A 26,213-nucleotide genomic window follows, 5' to 3' on the forward strand; every position below is an offset into this window, starting at 1 on the left:
TATTTATGTAGCTATTTTTAGTAATGAAACATCCCTGAGTGGCATACAGTGCAACATCTGCATCGAGCAGTGATTGTCATTTACAAAGCATGAAACTTAAAAAGGAAAGAAGAGGACTGGGTCTCCAACAGACTGTTCCTAATGGTTGTCAGAGATAGGAGTTAGTTTGTGGAGTGGAGGCAGAAAGTGCTGGGACAGGTTGATGGGTGTAAATGCACTATTTTGCTATTGTCAGGGAAAAGCAAACTCTTCTGTCTCAGGTTTCCATTTCACATGTGCTTATACATAATGTATCTGGATAGAAAAACTACTGAATGTTCCAGTTTGATCTTATTGCCCAGTGCTATGTTCCTGGGATGTCCAACAGACAATGACTATGAGAATAGGAACCAATTACCTGGCTGGACCTTGGCTCTCCTGGAAACAGCACAATCAATGAGGAGACTGGAGGAAGGTGGATCCTGAACATCTTTCAAATGTGCTTTGTAGCACAACTTTAGAGGGGATGAAAAAGTCAACAGGGGAAGGAGCCATCAGTTGTACATCTAACTGTGCTGCCTGACTGATTTGAGACTGCTGCTACTTGGAGCAGCTCCCACAGCCCAGTGGTGGGAGGCTAAGAGGTCAATGGGCAAAAGCAGCTTTGCACCCTCTTTGTAGAAGTTGTTATGTCAGAAATCCCTGCAAAATATCCCAAAGGGAAACATACACCTGTGCAAGCTGCCACCATGAAAACAAACAATAAAGCTCATCTTCACAGGCAAGTCTGGTAGCTGCTCCACCGGGAGCACCATACTCTGGTGCAGGCATCGAGACAGCATTGGTGCTCAAGGCGCAACAAGAGGAATAAACTGATCCCTGTGAAATGGAGCTGAAATGAACAATGGGAAGCGTGAAGTAAAAGCATTAAAATGCAAGTATTAGAATAACATCTGACTTGGTGTTCCACAAAGCTCAAAAGGGACCTCTTAACACCAAGGGCCCACGACTTTATGAGGGGTTGAGTACCTTCTGTGTGGTGCTGAGGTGCCTCCGTTTTTAGTGGTTCTTGTTAGAGCTAAGGGAGCCTGGTAACTTGCAGAATCAGTTCCTAAATGCTGCCTACCACAGACCAATCAAAAAATACACATTGCTTTTAGAAAGAAGTTGTCTCAACTGAGTTCCTTCTATTACCCTCATTTTTTCCTAGCAATTGCTACAGCAATCTTGCCATTAGAAGGAAATATGACTCTTGGAATTAATTCTATATACAAAGAGCTGGCAAGAGTGACATTTGCACCAAAATTAAGTCTCCGTGGTAGTGTAACGAACAGCCTACATCTGCTTCCTTGATGCCAAGGATAATTTAGATCAATGTGGTTGAATTATCTGAGAGCAATGCTAGAAGATTCAATACATGCTTTAAATATCCGTTTGTTAAAGATCCCGAGTTAATCAATCATTAAAAAATATGTCCTGTTTGAAAAGTTGGTTACTAAAAAAAATCAACAAACATAACCAACTACTGCAGAAAGCAGATGTTTAGAGATTGACGGGCTTCAGATACTAATGTGGACTAATGAAAGCCAAGAAGAAATAAAATGTGGTACTGATATTTTCTGAAATGCATTTTGTGAGCAGAATATGAAGTTATTTATTCGAATTCATAACATTTCATTATTTAAAGTCTATGGGTAAGCTGGACATGAAATCCAGTATCAAGAATTTGATATTTTGAGTATAAATGACTATGTACCAAAACCAATAAAAATCCAATCTGTGGCATGTGATCTTTACTTTTTGTTCTAAATTCAGTCAAGTGAAAGGGATATGAGGTACTACCTTACCTGTGTGACCAACCTCAATTCACAGAAAATTCAGTGACGTGTATCAGTGTTAGTTACCACAAATAAATAATGTATGAGAACAAATTTTTATTTTCCAAATAAACAACAAGGTTATTTCCTCAAATCCTGTAAACCTAGAACAAAATGTGAAGGTAAAATTTTGTTTGGCAATATTTGTAATTGGTTGTATGGGCATATTGCCTATCAGTGGCAATGAAGATATTGTATACCAGCATCTTAATGTTTTCACGATAAAGGGCAAGTATACATTTTTATTCCAGGACTGGACATTGCTACCTCCTCTGTGGTTTCTGGCAAGGCATTTAGTTTCTTTTCCTTCATTTCCACATCTTTGAAAAGTGGCAGTAATTCTTACTGATTGAAAAGGTCATGAGGTTGCAGTAATTTAAGAACAGTACTTTAAGGATTAAAAGCCCTGTGGATAATGATTAAATAATGTCTGTCTTCACTGGTGATCTCCATTTTGTTATCTCACCTAAGACATGTCAAAAATCCCAAGGCCTAATTAGCTTATTTTAAAAGAATGGAACATTTTCAAGATGTAACATGTAATTGTGAAGGACTGTTTATAAACATGACAAACTTCTTTATTTATCAGCACTAAGAACACTAATACTTATCATATATTTTATATTTCTGTGGTTTGGCTAACTATGTTACTTCAGAAATACTGAAAACAAGTTTATAAAGGATTTAAACCAGATACGTGTGTGTGTGTTTTCTTGTGTTGGAAAAGACAAGGAAAACGTGAGTCTCCTACAATTGAAACTGAGCACTTCTAGAATTCAGTTTGACTTGAGGTTTTTTTTTCCCAAAATAAATTCACACAAGCAGTAAATAAATGTAGTTAATTAAGATTTTTAATATTAGAAAGTGTTGGAATTTTGGATCCTTTTCATGGATTTGCCATGTAAAAGGGGCTGCAAACAGATAAATCATCGTGTAAAGGACTGCCAGTCTTAGGGTTTAAGTGGTATCAATAAGCATTGAGAGCAATGCTTTATTATGTTAATTGAAGACATTTTAATGTAATCAGTAGAGATCAGAAAATGTGCTCTGAATTTGTAGCAAAAATGGTCACTTCAGAAATGTCTGTTCTATAGGGATAAGTAATTTTAAAGTGTATGTTGTGTTTGCAACAAAATTCTCATCACAACTAACTTTGTTGTGCAGGGTCTGGTTTTTTTTTTCTTTTTTCTTTTTGAAGTTAGAGTGAGAAACATTTTTCAGCTGAGAGTCTGTAAGGGCTTTTGCGTCTGGTCTGGCAAACAAATGTTGATGTTGATGTTGCCTAGGCTGGATTCTGTCATGAAACATGCATGTGGATGCGCAAACTGGCTGATGGGGATCAAGGGAAAACTCCATAAAGTACTTGGAATAGCCTGCTAATTACTTGGTCATGCATAAAAAGGAACAGAAGATTGAGACAAGAGCTGTATGAGTGTGCTGGAAAAGCTGGAGGCATTATCACTGCAACGAAGCAAGTTTCTGTACCCACCCTGGGGCCCAGTGTGTGTTCCCGTGGGCTCCCTGTGACACTGCTCCACCGTGCAGCCTGGAAAATGGCAGGTCCTTTGGCCTCCCTGCCAGCGTGATCCTTCTCACCTTGCCTCAGATTGCACTGACTGCAAATGTGATTTGAAATAAAGAAATGTATCTCTCGTGATCCTGCCTTTACTTCGTTTCCTCTCTACTGCCTGTTCCTTCTGATTTCTGCTCTAGTCCCTCCACTGCATCCCTGGAGGAGATTTCTTTGAAAAAGCTCACGATGGGTAAAAGTGATGGTAAGGACAGAGCTGTAGCAGAAACTGGATTCCTCTTCCATAGCTGAAAAGTCTATGTTTTGCATCTCTGACAGAATCCAAATACATTAATCATGACTGCTAATTAAACTTAATTAATCCACAAGATTAAGTCCACGGCAGTCTTCCACTCCCCTCTGTGTTTGCCTTTGGTTTTGCAAGCAAATGCACATAAAGTCAATCCAGAGACAAAAAAAGCCCAGATCTTCTTCTCCCCTCCAGAAATGCATTTAAAATCAATGCTATATATGTATACATATACAGGTACACACGTACAGACCTATACATACATATATGGCTGTGTATATAACATACATATATGTATGTATGTAATGGAAAACATTGGTCCCATCACGTAATAGCTGTGTCAGAAACAGTGATGTTCACCTTCATAATTATGGACATCGCTTACTTTGACTTCCCTCCTCCATCCCACCCTTCCTCCCTCTGCTGCTACTATCCAGAGCTACATTTTAGGCTTCTTACAGTCTTTACTGAATTCACTATATGTCTTTCCATTGAGTTCAGCAAAAAAAAACCCCACAACCCAAGCCTTGCAACTACTTTTCAAAGAAGTATATATAAAATAAAATCATGCTTGGAATCAGAAAAAAATTATGTGTGGGATAGTCTACATTTTTACTCAGTGTTTCAGATACTTCACTGACATTGGGTCCTACAACGTCCACTTTTATATATGCTCTATCCCTGTAACAGGGAAAAAATAAAAAGCAAACCAAAACACCTTTTCCTCCCTCCACTAAAATCATCCAGACAAGGCTTTTGCACCATTGATACATTCCTGATGTTTCATTTACAGACTGCATACATGCATTACATTACACATATCTCGGAAGTGATCCTATCATTACACATCGGCAGCTGATAATTTAACTCTGACTGGCAAAGCAAATCTTGATTGCCCAAAGTAAATCTAATACATTACTTGGAGAGTAAAAATGCATGAGAGCCGGGCTGAGCATCCGTTGAAAGTAGGCATGGGATTTTTAAGCTACAGCATGTATGCATATAATACCTACACATATATATATATATAAAAAAGTATATAGCGCATATATATATATGTGTGTATTCCATACATGCACCATAATTTTCAAGACAGCTACAAATTTCCACATGCATTAAACTATCTAAAAACATAGAAATAGGCAAGTCTAATAAGTGGAATTTTCTTAAATTATATTTGAACAATAAACAGCAAGAGTAATACTGCAAAGTACTGCTCTATTCTCATGTATATCTACAATAAAATTCTAGGAACAGTTGTCTCCCAAAACATCACCCAATAAAATAAAAAAAAGAGAAGCAAAAAAGAAAAACAGAAGAAAAAAAAAAGGTAACACCAAATTTTCTAAATTTGTAAATTCATTGTCAGTTTTTAAAAAAAAAAGTAAACAAAGAAAAGAGAAAAAAGACATCCCCACTCAGAGTTGCATATTTACATTCTTCAAACTGTAGCGGTGAAAAATAATTCTATTAAGTGCAGGACATTCCTAGTGTTGCAGTAGTGACATTTTTAATAAGTTCTTCATGAAAACATTTCTTTTTGTCTTAATAGTGACGCATTCCATGACTACGTGAAAATTCTATTATCCCCTTCACTTGCAGCCAGTGGTTGAGTCTGGATTGAAAAGCTCCTTGTATAATGGAGGAAACAGTGTGTTCACTATATCTGGATGAGATTGCTTAAATACCTGTAGTTTCTCTCCGTGCAAGTTGCAAAGTGCGGTAATGGTTGGTATCTTGGCTATTAACTGTGAGACATTAAAATAAAAAGAAAAGGAAGAGGGACAAGGCAAATTTAGTATAAATTACAGTTTCCAAAACAAACTACGATAACATCTTGTTGGGTAACTGAACACAACACTCTGAACTCCATCAAAACTACCCATCCAAAGGACCAGACGTCACTCTTACTGTGAGAGACTAAAATTGTCCTGGAAATTTTAGCCATGTGCCAAAAATGTATTTAACCAGGAACTGCCTTCAGGGGTATTTTTGTAAGGCTGTCTCATTCTTGCCAGGGTACCAATTAAAATAGTTAGTGGACTGTACATAAAATGGAGTAAGGGGAACCAGGGACAAGACTAAAACCAGCCTAGACATTGCAAGCACATAGCATGCTGCTTTTATCTTACATTCACGTGGCAATACATAGAGAAATGGCAACAAAAAATATGTCATGATCAAGGAGTGCTTAGCTCTTTTTTTTTTAACATTTTACCTTTGTCAAAATCTCATCGTCGAGGTGGTTCTTCTGGATCACATGTTGAAGTGCAAAGTAAATCTTTTCCTGAAGCTTCTGGACCTTCCTTGGCTCTATTAACCAGGCTCGATCTGACAAAAAGGAAACCAAGAACTAAAGAACTGAACAGATGTGGGGCACGCTCATGGATGAACACGGCATCCCATGCAGGCATGCATTCACAGCAATCATAATTCCCAGGAGGAAGGGTTGCATGATAATTAAGACATGGTTTCAGAGGCAAAGTATCTAATCCATTAAAGGATCACCTGAGAGTTTAACTAACAGGTCCAAAGAATACAGGAACACAATGTTGTCTCTGCATCTCTTTGGTTAGAGTAGGATATTAGAGATACAGATGGGATTAGAAGTGAAACAAGGTCCAAACAATTTATTATTCTCTGTTGCTTCTTCTAGCTTCATACTGGCTAGGTGAAAAACATGTCATGTTATCTGAGAGTCTCAATACATAAATAATAAACATATTGATCAAAACATTTCTTTGAAAATAATAGAATATAATTATTTAAAAATTAAAATAAAAAATATCTCATTATTTACCAGGCTAACATTTTGAGACCAAATATTATATTCTGAATAAAAAGAAATGGCTTCCTTCAAAAGAATTTCTTTAATAATTCAAAAGAATTATGAGTTGTTGCGATGTCTTGAAGTGCAAATTTCTCATTATTTAAAAATGTTCTCTTTTAAAACAACACAAAATAAAAGATTGTCTGGGAGAATAACGGTTAGAAACACAGTTGGTTTGAAACCTATATGGCTTCTACTGAACTCAAACCCCAAGTGTAGGAGGTCTTCCGTAAGATCTGTATTCTCACAAGTCATAGCTTCTGGAGATAAACACACAGAAGCAGCAGACCCCCAAGACAATCCCAAAATCATGAATACAGTGTGTTTACAACACTATTAAACATTCTGTTTTTCTGTGCTGCAAGTATGTTTTTTTCCTCCCCCTCTCCCTTTCTCAATCCAGACCAATTCTTGGGTACAGATTTTAGCTTTCAAACCGGAAATAGGAAAATCTATTTTATTATAGAGCATGAATCTTCATGTACAGATTGAAAAGCACAGAAAAATCCCTTTCATTTTCAGAGCTCTTTCACCCACTTCCAGTCACTAAAATAATACACAGAAATGAAATAATGTATTTCGATGAGCACATGTGCCAGAGAGACTGAAACTGAACAGTATTTCATCACAGGAAGAGCAGTATTTTGTCACTTGTCTGACTGTCTGTGGAGAGAGGTGTCACCAGGTTGTCACCAGGCACTATGAAAAGAGACAAAACCAAACCTCTAGCTACTTAATAGATGATCAGGAAAAGATAATCGTCTTTTTTCAGGGCTTAGAGAACCATGCTCCCAGAAAGTAAGCCAAAGGATCCTGTGCCACCAGTGGCCAGAGAAACAGAATTAGCTGAGACCACACTCAGCATCTGTACAAATAAGCACACAGTAACATTTAGACTTCCAAGTTAGATGCCAAATTTTATGCTATAGCAAAAACATGCCTTTCAATAGTGTTGCATCAAGGTTTATTCTGGCAGACTACAGCTGAAAAAGAGACCAATCTTTAAATATTTATTTTTCTGTCATAAGAATAAGCTTAAAAATAGATTGAAACTTTTGGAGTACAGATTTAATCCTTTTTCTGACATGGAGCATGCTGTATATAACACCAGAGTTCCTATATTCATGACAAGAGCTAGTTGAAACTCTTACAATGGGTATTGTTTGTCTCCCCAAATGTAGTTTCTACCAACTGAAAATAATTTACAAATTTGTCTGGAATTCCCAGGTATCTCTAGTTATAGTCACAAAAGTGCATGGAAAAGCATCATTTCTCTTCAGGGCTGCTCTCAATCCATTGTCTGCCCAGCCTGTAGTTGTGTTTGGGATTGCCCAGACCCACATGCAGGACCTTGCACTTGGCCTTTGTTGAACTTCAAGCAGTTTGCATGGGCCCATCTCTCCAGCCTATCAAGGTCCCCCTGGATGGCATCCCTTCCCTCCAGTGTGTCGGTCTCACCACACAGCTTGGTGTTGTCAGCTAACCTGCTGAGGGTGCACTCAATCCCACTGTCCATGTTGCCAACAAAGATGTTAAACCCAATACCAGTTCCTGAGGAACACCACTCATCACTGGCACCCACTTGAACATTGGGCAGTTGACCACAAGTCTTTGACTGACACTATCCAGCCAATAATCAGGAATAAAGAATCACTTCCAGGAAGAGTGGTTAGGTCTACCCTGAAGTGAAAGGTCTGGATTTGTGCTGAGAATCAAATGGTAAATGGGCCTGACACAGGGTTTGCAGCCTTAGCAACTGTATTAATGTATCTTTTTAGCTCCCCTTACTGCTGATGTAACCAACCTTTTTCCTGTAAACCTCTGAAGATCAAGGCACAAGAATCACCCATCACTTGAATACAGGTACTTCCCATAGGGAATGGCTGTGTACCTACGTGAGTGGACAGAAGGACTGGTGCAGGTAGTTCTCTGAAGCAGTGCTTAATTTTTAAACTTTTATGGATGTTCCCAAGATGAAATACTTCCTTGTGAAGAAACTGGAACATCTAGTATCGACGTGAATCTTTCTTTATTTTTTACTGTTATAATTTTTGTACAAAATGGCAATTTTCAATGTCGGTTCCATCTGTCATGATCTTCCCTGCCTTCCCACTCGCAAAGGTAGCAGCCCAGCTGAAATGGGAATCATTTGCACAATCCACATTTTCTTTCCTTTCATTCATGTAGATGCTGCTGCAGTTCCCCGTTTCTTTCTTACTGTGTCCTCTGTGACTAAACGTACACACGCACACAGACAGGTCAGCACGCATCAAGCACTTCCACATCACTTTCTTTCTGTTTTTTTTTTTTTTTAAAGAAATAGGAGACATATTCTCTTGCTTACAGTGGGGAAAAAGCCAACTTGCATGTGAAATCAGGAGCTGTGAATTATTGGAATATTGCATCTCACAGCACTACCTTCAACCCTGAAGCCTGATTATAGTGAAAACCACCTTGGGGTTGCCTCTACGTATCTGTGATACTTAGCAGAAACAGAAGCTGCTCTTCAGGAGACACACAGCTCTCAAAGGCTGTATCAAGACTGATGTATATCAGGACAGAAATGCATTACTGGAGTTAATGGAAACACACATGCCTGCAACACAGCTAGCTCAAAGCCAGTACTGATTTGTAAGCTTTTCAAGTACTTAGTACAGCTGCAAGAAGCAGGAATGAGTGTGGATACTCAGGCAATGTGAAGTGCTGGAAGAATACAAGAGATTTTGCTCTTTTGCAAACTAAAGGGACATGTATGGAGCTGCAGAGCCGAATAAGAATTTTTATGTCCATCTGACGCCTACCTGCATCCAAGCACATTTCATAAATTACTTGATCCAAAAATCCATCAAAATCAATGGGAAAATATCCATTACTTAAATAGGTTTGGACCAGGTGAAAGGCACGGGACACTCTTGAGATGCTAGAAGCTTTCTGCGACCAGTACCTAGTTCGCCTTTCCCAGATTACCTGGGAGACAGAAACGTGACTTCTTTGTAATTTTTCTAGAAATTACATAACTGAATTTTCCTTTTCCCTGTAGATGAGATGTCCCCATCTGATCCAACGTGATTTGAAGTCAGCTTTGAAATGATCTGATTGTTTCTGTTGGTTCAGCTAACTCCTACTTTTCCTGTTCCTGTGAGAAAAAAAACCCTAAAGAGTGAAAAAAACTTCAGTTGTCACAAAAGAGAACTACAGATCCTGCTTAGAAGAATCCTGCCACTTTCTTCCTGCTGCTCTTGCTTTCATAATGTGAAGTCAGCTGGAACCAGTGAAACCATCTTCTGCAGTCTCTGACTGAAGAACTTCACAGCCCAGATCCCAAACAAATGTCTAAGTTGTCTTCAGCTTTGTACTGAGTCAGTTTGCTGAACAGGCCATGAATGTTAACCAGGAGCAAGCACTGGCTGAACATCTCTGTCATGCTCCCAGCTTCCGTCTTTTCAGACTGAGGGAGGGATAATAGAGAGACACCGATCAGGACACTGCAGGTACCCTCTCCCTGAAGAAGACAGGGCATCTGGAGGCCAGTGCATTGGTAACTCTTATCCTTCGCATAGTTGGGATGCCTCTGAGGTGGAAATGGTGGCTGCTTGGAGGGTCTTATCTGGAACACTCTAGCCTAACACCATGAAGACCCACTGGCTCAACCATTTCACCTCTGAGCAGATGACCGCAAGAACTGCTCAGAGCGAAAATAAAAGGAGCAGAGTCCTTTCAGTAGGTGTCATTAATGATGAGAATGAACATGTTGACACCATCTGTGCTAGTCTAATTCCGCCTAACGTAATCTCCACCACAGATGTGCAGAAGGGCAAAGTGACCTAGAGGAAGTCTTTAGCAGAACACGCTGGAAAAATAATTCATGGTGGGGTTTTTTTGTAAAGGCCTGTCAAGAGGTTACTTTCAGTGGGAACTGGGGGGTCGACCTCCTGTGAGGCGTGTTTAAAAATCCCATGTTAAACTGTGAGCTTATCTAGTAGATCTACCCTCTGAGTCAATTCAATCACAAACCCCTCTTTTCTGCCGTCAGACAACCAGCACGCACTGTATGCATGCTTGCCTGTGCAGAGTTATATGAATACATGAAAAAGAGCTTTTTGCCCCTGGAATCACCATCTCGTCTGAAGCTAAATTCAAACAGGACCTCACACAGAATTTTATTGCTCATGTTCTTACACCCACAGAAAAAAGCCCATCATACTAGGGACTATATAACTTGTTCAGGGCTGTGAGGTTTGGGCTCCCTGAAGATGCTAGGAGGAACATGCACCTTCTTGAGTACCATCATTCTCTGTATATGATCTGTAACCTAGGAGTAACGCCAGCCGCCACTGCTTAACCACACGATCCTGCTCCATGTCTATTACCCTCACTCTTCGGATCTATTTCCAGTGTCTGCAATTGCTGACAGTCTATCAAAAAGACAGTGAGGTGTATTTGGGTAAATCAGGTATTCTTCCAGTGCTTAATACATTGCTTAACATTGCTTAATGCAACTTAAACAGCTGGTGGACAAACATGAAAAAAAAAGTAAAAATTACTGTGGTGCTTGGAATGAAAAATTACCTGGTGATATCAGAACAGCAGATGAAAACAGGGCAATCTCCTCCTCAGTCAGCTGTAAGGAACACAAATTCTTTGCAAAGTCAAATGCTTCATTCACCAGATCATCAGAACCTGCACACCAGAGAGGACAAAATCAATGCTAGAAATTCATCAGTTCTTTAACCTGCTATGAAAAGTGTGTTGTCTGACAGTCAAAAAAGTTGTGAGTGAATCTTTGTACTTTCAAAACAAGTGCCTTTCATAAGCTATTAGAATTTCACCTACCCTAAATACTTATTACTAAAATGTACTTTGCAGTGCAAAAATGATCAAGAATTGAGGCAATAACTTGTACAAAATCTTAGAAGAGTATTTTCTTTTTCTGATGTGGAAAGAAAGGCTATTTCTAAACAGATATTAAATCTAAGTGGTTTTTAGACCAGTCCTAAATAACTTTCACATATATAATTTTATTAATTAACAGTGTAAGTATTTATAAAAATTTGTGAGAACATAGTAAACACCAAAATAAATCAACTAAGGCACTTTCATAAATGCTTGAAACTTGAAAGGTAGCGTTAGGTTACATTTATTCATATGCAAATAAGAAAAATATATACTTATATGATCAATATATGCATTTGAAGAAAATGTGTCTCTCTCAGTTTGGTCCTGAATAAATTTCTGGTAATGTAGCAGTCTCACGGATAGGGAAAATACATCCATTTAGGTATTAACATTTCAGGTAGCATTCAATATCATGCTGAGTAATGAAGCAATTGTTCTAATACATGAATCATAAATAAGCTTAAAAGTTTTAGGCCTAACAGTATTTTAGGTAAGTCGTATTTGTAGCAGTTCATCATTTTAGTCCCATTGTTGCTGGGGCTGAAACTGCCTTCTGCAGGACACAATTAGTGGGACTGATTTGCTATATCAAGCATAGCCGAACTGTGAAGACAAACTGCTTGCCTGCTGTCATAAACTCATGTTTTATCAACGCTTCAGTTGGCTGAATAAGGTATCTATCTGAAAAAACATCATGTTGACCCTTTTTATTAGAGAGAAAAAACCCTATCACAGCTAGTAGCTAGTGGAGTCACTTTTTTTTTCTTTTTCAGTTCCAGCCTAGAGATTTGGAGGTTTGGGGATTCAACATGAACTGAAGATTTTAACTGTGGCTCACTGTTTTCAGAAAGACAAAACTGTCGCTATGTGGTGTGAAGTATTTGGTTGAAAAGAAGACCAACATACCCAAGGCTTTAAACATTTGCATCCCTCCATACTTTCCTTCAAACAGAACAGTATTGTTGAGTGGGTTGAAGGCACGGCACATTCTCACCAAAACCACTTCCAAGCAGCCTATCATTCACAAAAAAAAAAAAAAAAAAAGCAAAAGCACCACACGTTACTGCAAAACATCAGAATAGAGGAAATGTCAAGAAAATATCTAGGAAGACATCAGTCATTAGAAATATCAACACAGACACTCTTTGGAGGCATCTAGAGTCTATGTCTCCAAATGATTGAAAAAAAATTTTCTGTATTCTGGTAATTTCTGGTCCAGTCTAACTGCCCTTTCTTTAGGTTGATTTCCCCACGCCCATTGGAGCAAACTAAACTTAAACTGAATTTAGAGCTGGGGAAATATTTTCAATTTAAAATATTTTATTCTGTAAGTTAGGCATTTATTGAAGCCCATTTTTAATAACTAACACTTTTTCATACAAAAAGCCAGTTTTGTTCAACGTGTATATAAATCCCAACTTCATTTGGCTGGAGGGGGAGAACACCACAAAGTCTTTGTACAGAGAACATACAACACAAAGTACTGCCAAGAACACCCCTAAATTGGGTTTTATTTTTGTCTCCCTGGTTTTTCTCTAAGGTTGGGGAATAGCCAAAGAAACCTGTCTCTTTCTTTTTCCTCCTTATCTATCCCCTATTATTTCCTAATTACAAAGATATACATTTTGGGAAAATAAAGGGAGAAAAAAAAATAAGCATCTCTTAACTAAATCCAAATCTCCTGTGAGGAGAACTCTGTTCTTCTGCAGACATGCTTTTGAGTGAAAAGTCCTGATTTTCTAATGCCGGCTCAGCATTAACAACAAACCAGAAAATAATCCATATTTATACGTGTGTAAGCTAGATGGAGTTGTCCAACAACACAGTCAAATGTAACTGTATCTTTTGCTGAAGGTGCAGTTGTGTTGTTAGTCTTGCCTGCCAAACGAAGGAATTTACTGCAGAATCTACAACTGCAGAATCTTTGAAATTAGTCCGACCTTTAAAAAGACAGTTCTTGTGCTATGACTCCATTTTTCCAGGGGGTTGCTCATGTGTTCCCAGGGTCTCTGTATCATTGCCCTTTGCACTCGTGCTCCCCGTCCTGGTCCAGCCCCACCGCGAGCCACAGCCCTCTGTGTACAGTGCTGAATCACACCAGCTTTCAGCCTTAATGAAGAGCTCTCTCCTGAAATACGAAGTGCTTCTTATACTTTAACAAGCCGCCTCACATAGCATCCTGCCTTTTACACATGTAGGGAGCAAGAAACTGATATGACAGGGTAAATGCAGTTAATTGCCAGTCGCGGTTCACTTGGTTACGCCGTTTTGTGCTCCCGAGTTGTGGCGGTGCTACTACATAGTCATGATAAATCTTGTCACGATTCTTCCGGAGGACAGAAATTACAGAGTCCCATGACAGGGGAAGGAAACCCATTTCCCCCTTGCCCTCATGCACACACGTGCACAGCCAGGCATACACAGAGAGCACGGCCGGAGCGCGCCGCCGTAATCCGCTCTCATTTATTCTGAAACCAACTGGCGCCAGCAGGGATTTTCCCTCCTGTGCACTGGCTGGAGGGTATTTCTGTAGTCTCATTAAAAAGATTAGAGATGACCACCGAGGCAGGCCCTGGTGAGCCTGTGTTCGTTTCACTAATGACAAGTGGGGATTTTACAGGATGGCAGATGACTGATTCGACCAGCTCAAGTCGCAGGGTCCTTCCACCACATGTCAGGTTGGAGACTGTGGTTTCGGCAACAATTGTGTGTGTGTGTGTACTTAATAACCACAATTGGCAGCAGAGGGAAGGGGATCAGAAGGTAGTAACATGATTAACGTGGCAAAATACGGAAGGGTTAATGTAGTGAATGAAACAGACAGAAATTAAGCCTCCTTCAGAACTAAAATAATTTGCAGAACGAGACAGTAGAGCACATTTCCAATGTGCTGGGTGCTAAACCAGCCTCAAGCCTCCTGTGTTTACCCACCTGACTTAAGGAGGAGAATTTGGTCATTCTGGCAGAGCTCCATGAAGCCTGTTATGCGCTTTGCGAACTCCACCACGTACTGGATAGCGTGGGTGATCTGAATGGCACACTGCTGCCACATTGCTTCTCTGGTCTTCCAGGAAAACACACATGGAAAAGCAAAGCAATGAGCAAGTGGGTTCATTAGTGCATTAAGTGATGACTTGCAGAAAGGGGAACTCCTTAGACTCTTCCCCCCATCCCCAGGAGCCCTAAAAGCATCTCTGCCTCTCAAGGCATCCAATACCGTTCACTAGAAGGCTGTTTCCACTAGCTGATTGCCTCACTGATCTGAACTTTGCCTCCCCAAAGTGGAGAACACATTGTCCAAAGTTAAAACACAATTCTAATGTCAGCTTTTGTGCAAGACAGACAAACAGTGGCACAAACAACGTAAAAATTGCAGAGTACTCTTAGGGAAGAAGTGGTACAGTGCCATTAAGTTATCCAACAGAATATTTTTGCAAGCATGAACCTTAATGTATAATCTAAGTATCATCGCGATCTGAACACTGATTGCACACACAAGCATACAGATGTGAACAGATGCTCTTGGCTTGCATACTGCAGGTCTGCAAGCTGTAGTGTGTTTTTATTCTTGCTAGTACTGCACAGCCTCTCGACTTTCAAAGAACAAGCTGAGTCTCTTCTATCTCTTGTGTGATCAACTAATGCAGCAACTGAAAACTGAGTAACTTAGTAAGGATAAACTACTTACTTACTAAGGATAAGGATAGTTTACTAAGATAACAGAAAGATACAATGTAACAATACTAACAGGACTTCAAAGCAAAAATATATGAAGCTGTTGATACACAATGCAGTTTCTCAACAAACCATACAACTCAGGCCGTGCCACCCAGAGCCGTCCCAGAACCCGACCGTCCCCCAAGAACCGCGCGTCCCGAAGCCACCCTCGGCCTTCCTCCCGTCAGCCCCCCATATCCTGGGCAGGACGTAACTGGCGTGGAATACTCTCTTTGGTCAGTTAGGTCACCTGTCCTGGCTTTGCCCCTCCTTTCTCATGAAGAGCTGAGAAAGTCCTTGACTGTCTGACAGCAACTAGAAACATCAGGGTGTTATCAGCACTACTCCCATTTTACTCTCAAACACAGCATTCATCTGCTGTTACAAATGAAATTAACTCCATCCTGACCAAAACCAGGACACTGAAGAATCATCTCGTTCTGGCACAAAGATTTCTGTTGACTGGACTACATCTGAAGAAGTGCCAGGGGGAAATAGTTTGAACTTCACCTGAGAACCACAGAAGTAGAAAAAAATGTAGTGTAATGAGATAATTTTTCCACCCTGTTTTGAAGAACTTCAATTTAAGGAGTATTTTCAGTTTGTGATCCATTGTCTGTATGTGACAGATATTTGCTATTCACATAAAAAGTGGATGTGCTTTTAAATTTATGAGGCAAAAAAAAAAGTCCTGTGGTAATGCACAAGGCATGGAAAGCTGGATTCCATAACCATGCCTAAGCTTCAACATTAGCAAACACCCGAACATGCTGGAAAGCTGCTGCTTCTTTTTATGAAGTGCCACTCCTTTGCTTTCTTTCAGTAACTAGGTCCTCAGAGATATTTAAATGGTTATTTTCACCTACATGAAATTCATCAGCATCTCCTGGCCACATACATTGCACTGTTAACAGTTTCAAACTGCAGGAAGGAAAGTCAGCATAATGCAAGATCATACCTTGCTCTGGTAAACCTTAATTTCTTCGTATGTGTGGGTCTGCCACGCTAGCTGGTGTAGTTCCTCCAATGTATATTGACATGTCTCCAAATGAGATTTAATGATATTCTGTGCAATTCGATCTGCGAAGAGGAGAATAAAAAACAGCTTGCATGAAACAGTGAATGGTGATTTGCCATAGCAGAATGTTGAAAACATTGAAGTTGTTGGAAAATGAGGATTTAAAAGAAGAATCTTTCTTTCCAGTGCTACCTTTCTCTCTCTTTTTAAAATTTCTGAAGATGACTGTTGTAAAGTGTTCCATATTCAATCCAAAGCCAAGAAATGCCCGATAAATAGCAGATCTGCATGTATCTTATGAAACTATCCAAACTCTCATTCTATAAGGGTGTCTTTGGGGCTTTTTTTCTTTTTTCTTTCTTCCCCTCCCCATGTTTAAATGTCATTTGGAGATCCTGTTACTTGATCACTCCAGTCTGCCCCAAGCCTGTGTAGCTGCCCAGCTCTGACTGCTCACTCCTGACTGCTCAGTCTTGACGTGGGCATTTGCATTACCTTGGCGTAGGTCCTACCAGGGAAACAGGACACATATTTTTCTCAAATTAGTTTTCAGTTGTATCAAGTTCTGATTTAGCTCAATGAACATGGAGAATGGTGCTACCAAGGGGTGAAAGCCAGAACTTGTATCCTGGGTTTTAGAAGGAATGATGCAAGAATAGATGTCACATTTGGGATTAAGTTACCTTAAAGCAATTCTGAAATTGCAGCCTTAAAAACTACTGAACATGGAATTCAGGATGCAAAGGGAAAAAGAAGCATTCAGTGTTGGCCTGAAACTAAGAGTAAACTTCTCAGGGAAAGATTTTAAAGTAGAACTTTGCCTCCTAAGCCATTTGACTGGATTACAATGATTTTCACCAAAACTTCCAACATGAACCCATCAGCACCGGAAGCTGGAATGTCTTGATAAAACACCCTATAGAAATGTAATGATTTATCATTTTGCATCTTGGAGAGCTTTGTATCTAACAAAGCTCAGTGCTTCAGCCTGAAGACGTTGCTTAGCATTAGTATCTTGTAAACAATGGAACAAAGTCAAACTGAAGAGAACTGAACTGAGGCCCTTGTGGCAGAACTAGCTTTTCAGAGACAACATGTTTGCCAAAAAGGAAAGGGACGTGGGCAATGGCATTAGCCAAAGCTTAGCACAGGAAGTAGAAAGAACTAGGAATGTCATCATTTACTCATTCACATCCTCAACAGTTTGCATACAGTGGGTGGATCCGGTGCTTGGAGTCCCAAAATAACACTGTTTCTTTGGCCAAATGTTGTCCAAATTTATATACACCAGCAAGGAGGAAAGCAAAAAATTAATGTAAACATGTATATGCTCCCTGCAATCATTGCTATAGGAGTGTTATTTATAGGATAGGTGCCTGTGCTGCTGTCACAGTTAATAAGCTGAGATTCAGTGGAAAGGTGCTGAAGAAAACACAAAGGAGTTCCAGGTTTTTGTAGGAACAATAAAACCTGCTCAATTCAATCTTTACCGGTATCCTTTTAAAGGTCAACACTATCTTTAGGCTTCCTGATGGAAGAATTGACTCAGGCACAAAGGTAACTAAAAGCGCTTATTAGTGAATACAGGGATCTATCCATTGTTCTTTTATGGAAGGTTGGATACAAGTCTTAACCTATGATGGTTGGCTGTTGCATTTTATAGTAAAAACTTACAGGTAAATGGGCATGTTGGAATAAAGGCACAATGACTTTTAACAAGTTTTTTTTTTAAAGGTTGGACGAAGTTTTATTTGCATTTCTTCAAGCAAAAAAAAAGCAAGTAAACCCTGCCTTTTCTGGAAAGACCGAATTTCAGATGTTTCTACTTAAAGTACAGTTTTAACACCATCTTTCTGGAAACTTCCTTAGCCATGGTAAAACAGACTGCAAAAGTTAAGCTCAAGAAATAGGTTTTGTTACTTATGTTCCTGGAAGGATTCTACCAGACAGAAGTGAGGTGTGGTCCGAGGAACATTTAGGTCTTGCATCTAAAACACCAGTGAAAGAATTGTGATTTCAACTCATATGACAGTTTCATGGCCTGAATAGTGAAGGATTTCTCTCTCTGCACCTGCTGGCTGGTCTTTTTTGCTCTTGAGCTTCCTAGTCCAGTTCTTCTAGCCTTGCTATTTGTTAGAAAAGCCGGAACTCTTCACATGCTTGACTAAAAGAAATGCTACTGATACACAGCACAAACGCTTCAGTACTACTGCACAGACAGATCTTGAATCAGACAAGGTGACCTGATGCCAACAATCTGCAAATAGGATCTTTTTATTTCACTGACCTCAAAATATACTTGATTAACAGTTCCACATTGCTGCAAAGATTCTCAGCACCACTCTTTCTCTGACCATTTACATATTTACCTTAGGACTGAAGAGGTGACAAACTCTTCAGAGTTTTGTGGAAAGGCACGCTGTATTTTACCCCATACATCTTTTCCTTACATACTTGTGCTATGTTGAGCTGACATTAAAACCCATTCAGATGTGTGAAGGCCTAGGGCAATTGCAGCAAGCAGCAGCTCTGAATGCTGACATCCAAGGAGGAATCAGGTGGAAGACAAGACTTGAAACTCTTGCGCTGCAGGCTAGGCAAGTCTGAGTGTGTGAGGGAAAGGGTACACTGGGTCTCAGGGGAGGAGGGGACTGCTCACTCAGCGTAAGCAGCAGAAGATGCTGCTTGCATCCCTGGAAGGAGTTTTGTGCAAATATAACATACTCTGGGTGTGCAGAGCTGGCATGAGGCAAAAAGTAAAAGGAGTACAAGTGTGTCTTGGCTTCCAAGATGGTCCAGCAACAGATTGATCCAGGGCGGGTAAAGAACGTCACTCACAGAGGGCTTCAAAGAACATAACCTTTTTTTTAAAATGTTGTTACATTTTCAGATTTTAGCATCTTTTTGTTAATGAAGTTGGCATCAGTACACATCTTGCCAAATCCCATGCAGAAAGAAGTTCCTAAACCACTGGGAATAATATACTGATGTCTAATGTAAACCTGTCCTGCCACACAGTACTGTACTGTATGCAAAATATGATACATTTCTGTGACACCTGGCAGCATGCAAACACTGCTGGCAACCGAGTTCAACAGATTCTTTTAACAATGGACAATGAGGAAAGAAAGCAAACACCTCCATACAGTGGGAGGAGACCTATTGTCTTGATGCAGAGGCTTTAAGCCCTGCTGGGGTGATGCTCAACTGCCCGCTTTGTCCCTCCTGTTCTACAAGAGTCTGCCACAGTTACTCTATGCAAGACTTGACTTTTATCTTTCCTTTTTTTTTTTGAGCCGGAGATTATTTTGAGCCAGTACAGGCTCCCTGTACACCAGAAAGTGTCATGGATCCAACGAGGGTCCTGTTTGGATGGGTTGCAAGGACTATAAAAGACAATTCGATTTCTGTGACCCCAATGTGAACTGCATTTCTGCTTGAAACATTGTCAGCCTCCATTTTAAATAAGCTACAGCAGGTTTGCAAAGTTTACTTTATGAAAACAAAACCAAAAGAGTTGATTCTGGCCATTTAGGTGTAAGAATCAATGTCTGCAACATTTTGCTTTACAAGCACCAAATGCTGCAACTGTTGAGTGAAAATTACTAATGCCAACCTAAAGAATTACTGAACCGTCATGGTAGTGCACCACTAGCATCATAATAACTACAGCTGTAAACTGCAGGGTTTGGGAAGCCTATCTGCTGCATTATGTATATACAAATGTAGACTAGGTGCTTCACTCCTCCCTTCTGTCTATACTAGGTTTATTGTATTAGGACTATGTCTCCTACCACACATCATGATCACTTGACACTACATGAGATGAAAATGTATCTGCTTCCCAAGAGATAAACCAGAAACAACATAATCAAGAAAATGGTCAATAGTTGTAACCAATACGGGATCTTGAAAAATCAGAAATACTCAAATGAGATATATACTGGAATGATCACTTATATTTTTTTTTTCTGGCCTGTGTGTATCTGACAGGTCGCTATTTTAGCTGTAAAGTCTTTTCTGTTCTCAGGGGTGAGAAGATAGATGTTGTTGGTTGGTGTGGTTGGAGAGCAGAAACCCAAGAGGCTGGGCTTGCCTCTGTCCCTGCAGCGGGTGGGACCGCTGCCCTTCCTGCCACAGCAGCTCTGTTACTGCTGGTGTGGTGCTGGAAGGTGACAGCTGGGTGGGGAGAGAAATTAATCTGCATTTTACAATGCAGCAGGGTAAAAAAACCAAAAAACAAGTCAAACAGTCTGAGATGTCCAGAAGAAGCTGAAAATTGTGTATCAGGAAGCTGAAGGATTATCTGTCAAAATGATTTGTCTCATTCAGAGAAAAAAATTGTGGGTTTCTGGAAAGAAATACTCTGTGTGTGTATGTAATTTTATGGCTTGTGACACACAGCTTGTCAGACAAGATGGCCTCAGTGTCTATGGCTGGATGGGGCAACAAAAATCTAACAGGAAGACACACATGTACACGAACCAAAGGCTTTACAGTGTGCAAGGCAGCATGGTAACAGAATAAACAAACCTCTATGGAATGTGCTCATGGGCTTGTGGCTCGGTGGTTACAAATTAGACTGTTGGGGCTAATATTCAAAAGAGGCCACATGCAAATATTGATGGGAACTGTCCTGAAGCATAACGAGGGATCTCATGGGTGCTAACAGAATTAAATGCAGCTATCAGGGAAAAACAGCATCTGATGGATGAGATGGGGAATAGAGGGCATAGACAAGATATAACAAGGAGGAGCATAAGAGATTAATGCTGTTTTAGCAAAATAAATGGCCTTTAAATTTGTCCTGGACTACCTAAAGCTATGTAAGGAACAAAAAAACTTGATTCTGTGTGGACGGATGAGTGAACAGTGACGTAACCTATACCACAATTAATGCAACAAACCTATCCTGGTTTCCTACAGACATGTAAAATATTGTTGCCATTCCCCTTCTGACCTCCCATTCCCCAAGTTTGGGTGGGTAAGAGGCACCATGAACATGTAAGAGTTGTGTTCAGGCCAATCAGCTAGCAGCCAATGCCTTTTGGAGTGAACATGGGTTTGGGTCACAGCTTCTGCCTTTCTCTAAGGTTGTCTGTCTCTGTCTCCTGCTTACTAGCCTCTTCTCCAAAGCTTGTGCAACCCAAGTGTCTGAGGATGCTGCTTCCCATCACTGGAGCTGGACAGTAGCTAAAGAAGTATTGGATGGTCCTGACAGAAGGACTGGGTAGGAAGCAAAACTACCAGAGCTCTATTCCATCAGCAAAACAGGCCAAAAGCAGATGTTACCAGGGAAGAGTAGCAGTGCACCTCTCATATAAACTGGGACTGCAGCTCACAACTTCCAGAACTGCAAACGACCTTTTCTGTTTCCAGTTTTGCCTACTCTGCTGGACTCTTTTTTTTTTTTCCCCTCCTTTCTTTCTTTTTTTTCCTCTACTGTAATTTCTTATTTTAGATTTCAGTAGACACCTCACAAAAGGCACACTCTCCAAAGGTTATGATAGCTCAAACACGTATTGCACCAGTGCGTTAGGAGCTGCTTAAATCTGAAGTGCATACAGCAAACGGAACATTGCAACCTAGATAATATAAATCAGCATAGTACAGACCTGCAGGGGTCTATCATCAGCTGGTGAGTCAGTCCTGCCTTTTTCAGGCATCTCCTTGCAATATTCAGAGATCTCAAACTACAATACTGAGGAAAAACTCCCAACTCGAGGTCAAGTACAATGCTGGTGGGGATGGGCGTAATAACTCCACGGACTGCATGCAACACTCACCAGCTGTGAATTTGGCCTGCTAAGTGGAAATTATCCACAGTACTTGGCAGTGTCTGTTTCCTACAGGCTCTTTAGCTCTTTCATTTGTCTCTCTTTTCTCAGGAGAGACTCTAGTTTTTCTCAGTATTCCCTTCTTTTGCACTGGGAACTGAAGAACTTTGAAGTGTGCCTCCTAAAACACTGATAATCATCCTCAATTAAAATGAATAATGAATTTTTAATTTGCCACTTACCCTTAGGATCCAGTTGAGTAGCTAAGAGCTCATCTCAGCTTATATCCTAAGTTGAGCTCTCACAGGGATCCACTTTGAATTAATGCTGCAGTAACACCACAGCTTTGGCTGGCTGCTGTAAGCACACATACCAGTTCATACAACTGTCAAAACTCCAGCTATATATTCTAAATAAAATTTCTGTTCTAGGATCTGAAATAATGCTAACTGTGTATCAGATCAACACTCGTCTGGGGAATTATGACTGAAAAATGGCAAGTTGTGCAAATGGGTTTCATTGCACAGATCACCTCAAGAAATTCTTAGACAGCAATGGAGGCAGTGATGCCAGGGAATAAAGAGCAAATATGTCTTGTGGCTGCTGCCAAACCATGAATAACGGGTCCCGATTTTAAAAAATAAATTGGTTGAAAAACATGAACTTTTTTTGCAGAAAGCAGGAACACTCTTTCCTGAAAATACTTGCAAAAGGCTCATCCTATTTTTCCTCTGTCCTTGGCATTCCCAATGTCATAATGCACGAATTATTTTGAAAGATTTCCCTTTCAAGATTTGTTATAGATAGACTAGCAAATTTCATAAGCCCCATTTGTTTAATAAATTTGTAACACTACACAATATGCAGCCTAGGAAGATGATACAAGACATTAAAACACTCATATGAAACTAGAAATGCTTGAATTTAGTTCAGGAATAACCCTCCCTTGTGTTCAAGATATTGAATGCTTACTGTCAGGAACAGATTGCACATTGAAGGAATGTTATGTGTGTGAATTCTGTATTTCCTCTCTCTCCCTTCAAAATAAATCAGTTTTGCATTTGCCTTTCAAAAAAATGCTAATAATTACAAGAACTGACAATAAAATGGAATGAAGTCCTAATGTGGAGGAACCTAGAGGATGGACCCAGAATTCTGTTAAATCCTGGAGGATCTTTCTAAGTGCTTAAAGGTCTCCACTTAATAATACTTTTCCCGGGTCTCAGCCAATTTAGCAAAAAACGTATATTTTGTACTAATTAGAAATAATTTAGCTGGCAGCAAAAGCACTAAGCAAGGCAATAGCTAGAACTTACGGGACATGGACTCTACAGGCACTATATAATTATCACAAATTTACTGAGATGAGCTGCTTCCTAACTTCTTCAGCACAGCTTACACAAAGAGATCTTCATATGAAATTTGAGACTGTCCCCCCAAAAATGTGTTCTTACTATGGAACCTACAAATATACATGGGACAATTAGAATATTAAGGGTTTTAAAGTAGGATCAGAAGGGTTTGCCCTGTCGTAGTCTGCAAAGGGCTGGAAGAGGTTAGATACACATTTTAGTACTTCTTTTACTGTCACAGTCTTAGATTCAGCTTTTTTTATATAGAATTTTTAAGCAATCTAGGCTTAGGAATGCTTTAAAAAGCAATGATGAAACATTCTGTGATGGTTTTGTTTTCCTGTAGTGTGGCAACTGTCTCGGATCAAAGTGGTGTCAGTGTATAGTGTCAGAAAGTGAAACAATTTGATTATCATAAGCAATGACAGACATTTCACTGATCAAGAGAAAAAGTGTCCATGCAGTAAAAAAGGAACACAAGACAGTGTTCCATGCCTTGATATCTTGCTTTAACTATTCCCATTTACACATAACTTTCAACCCTCCAAGGCTATGGCACTCTAAAGACTGTGCTCTGATAGTCAGCTTCAGCATTTGTCTGAGCCTTATGTCTTGTTGCATTGCATCTTTCCACTAAACAAATCCATGTTCCTCTCCTGCGTGTTTCACTCCCAACTTTTTCTCATATCTTTTCCCTCTTGCATAAAAGAATTGCTGTTGTTCTGTGAAATAAGGTATCAGAACTGAATGGACTAAAGAAAGACCTGTAGAGCTGGGAACATCACAAACTGCATAACAAGCAGAACTACATTATTCTTAAGCATAAGGCAGAAAGTAGTGAAAAGATAAAGAGAGTGATGAAATCCGCCAGACAGAAGACACACAGTGTGAATAAGTGAACTGTGGCCTTGGGAAGTCAAACAGGATATTGCATGTGTACTGGGAAAGAAAACAATTTACAAAACCAAGCATCTGTTGGCTTCCTTGTGCATGAGATTAAAGAAGTGTCAAATAATGTTGGCCATGATGAAAAAGAAATACAGTATGGGGCTCCAATTAAACTCTCGGAAAGCAGAAGGTAAGTATGCCTATTGCTGGTGCTGACTCCCCACAAACAACGTATGCAAACAGTGAGGACAGGGAACACTCACACTGTGATAAAGCAGTTGCTCCTGTGAGGAAGTAAGCAATGTATCACTACTAATGCCAACCACACCAATTTCTGCAGATATTACGGCACTTCTGTATACTACACTGCCTTGATCTCCTGATTTTCATCCACAGTGCTATGTTTGCCTTCTTGCCTGAGACACAACCGTGCAGGACAACATCCTTCACATGTCCTATGCCCTCCATGCTCTGGCACCTGCTCTGGCCTTCAGATTTTGAGGGCTTCTTTCACAAAGCCAGTTACCGTTTCTTCTGCTATTGGCATTGCTCCTCTGAAGGGTACAGCAGGAACTCAGCCGAATGGCTATTCCTATGACTGGCAGCAACCGCACGCCTCAGTACTTGTTATACCATTAGTGCTGCATTGATCTTTTTGTGTGATTTGAAAACTGACAATATTCACAGCACAGAGCTATTCCTGAGAAGACTGTCATGATGTATAGTAATATATGGGATGTATGATATACTACTTTACATATTTTGACTGCTACAAATGGTTGCTTTCTAACTGCTTTTTGGATTCTCAATAGAATGAACATATTTTGTCAGGTTTGGTTATGCAAGAAAATATTAATATATTTTGAGAAAAGGAGGATTTTTACATACTTGCTTTAACGGATTAGGAATGTAGCCATTTAAAGAACTATATTATCGTGTGTTAAAAATGTAAGCTTCTTTTTAATATGGTTTAATGCATGTTTTTAATTTCTTCGTAAAACACTGAGAAGTAAAACAGAACAAATGATCACAAAGTGTTCAGCATCCTCAATCTAAGCTAAAAGATGATCTTAACTTTATTAATTGCTTAATTCAGATGCTTATATTGCTCAAATAGTCATACCTACAACTGAGGGTACCTAATTTTCTTGGGTGCTGCAGAAAAAAACAGTCAAAATTTTTTGTTTCTTGAAAGCTTTCATCATACGCCAGAAGCAATTAAACTGTACCTCTCTCAGAACAGAAGTTTTGATTCTCTTCCCACTTGAAACACTTATCCTCACAAAAACATAAAGGGCAATATGTAAAATGGCATTTTCTGCATCATTATCATGCATGATCTGTTGTGTGATTGAACCCCAGCTAGAAGCAGTGCCCGTGGCCACACTGGTAAAATCATTGTGATGTTACTAGTTGTCCTGCATTTGAGATATGAATTGACTTAACTGAGAGAGAGAGTGCTTAAATTGCTTTCAGAAATAGCGAAAGAGCTTTGTAATTTGCTGGAAAAACTCAGTCTTAGGGATACTTTCAGTCTATCTACTGTATTTTCAAATAGTTTTAGGTTAATTGCTTTGCTGTATAAATTTGAACTGGAGATAGTGAAAAGGCACATTGCATTGTGCTTATTGAACTGCTGTAATTTGCGTTAAGTGCAGTCAAGTAGAACCGCCAGAACCAACATGCCACTGTTCCAAAGTCCACTGCAGTTACTGTGAGGCAGTGGATGCTCCGCGATTTGAAAATTACAGGGTGGAAAAAAAAGTGGTGTTTAAATATAGTGCCTTCTAGAAGAGTCTTTATTTTTCAAATCTACATCAAGAGTTACAAAGCAAACTCTGCCCTCCCTAAGTCCTCTTAAATCAATAAGTGCTAAAATATGCACTAAGTAAAAGATAACAACATAATCAGTTATTTATGAACATTTGGATGATATAAACTACCAGGTTGGGCAACATAAACTCATTAAAGCCTTTATGTAAATCTGTAATTAGGATGTTTTTTTTTCAAAATTTACAAATAGAGATTACTAATTTGGAGGTGAGGAAAGATAGAACTA

The 26,213-nt window shown here is 39.6% G+C and overlaps 1 protein-coding gene across 1 annotated transcript in view; it reads right to left on the bottom strand.

Moving 5' to 3' along the window:
* Positions 1-5,268: 5,268 nt before the first annotated feature.
* Positions 5,269-26,213, bottom strand: part of RORB (RAR related orphan receptor B) — a gene marked incomplete at both ends in the record, with an annotated part of 145,581 nt that continues 124,636 nt past the window's right edge. The window contains 6 exons of the mRNA XM_084278401.1: positions 5,269-5,424; positions 5,895-6,007; positions 11,076-11,186; positions 12,309-12,416; positions 14,334-14,466; positions 16,078-16,199. Of these exons, the coding sequence (XP_084134527.1) occupies positions 5,269-5,424; positions 5,895-6,007; positions 11,076-11,186; positions 12,309-12,416; positions 14,334-14,466; positions 16,078-16,199 (743 nt within the window). The remainder of the gene's footprint in view (positions 5,425-5,894; positions 6,008-11,075; positions 11,187-12,308; positions 12,417-14,333; positions 14,467-16,077; positions 16,200-26,213) is intronic.

This window comes from Gallinula chloropus, assembly GCF_964237585.1.
Source record: "Gallinula chloropus genome assembly, chromosome: Z".
Lineage (NCBI taxonomy): Eukaryota > Metazoa > Chordata > Aves > Gruiformes > Rallidae > Gallinula > Gallinula chloropus.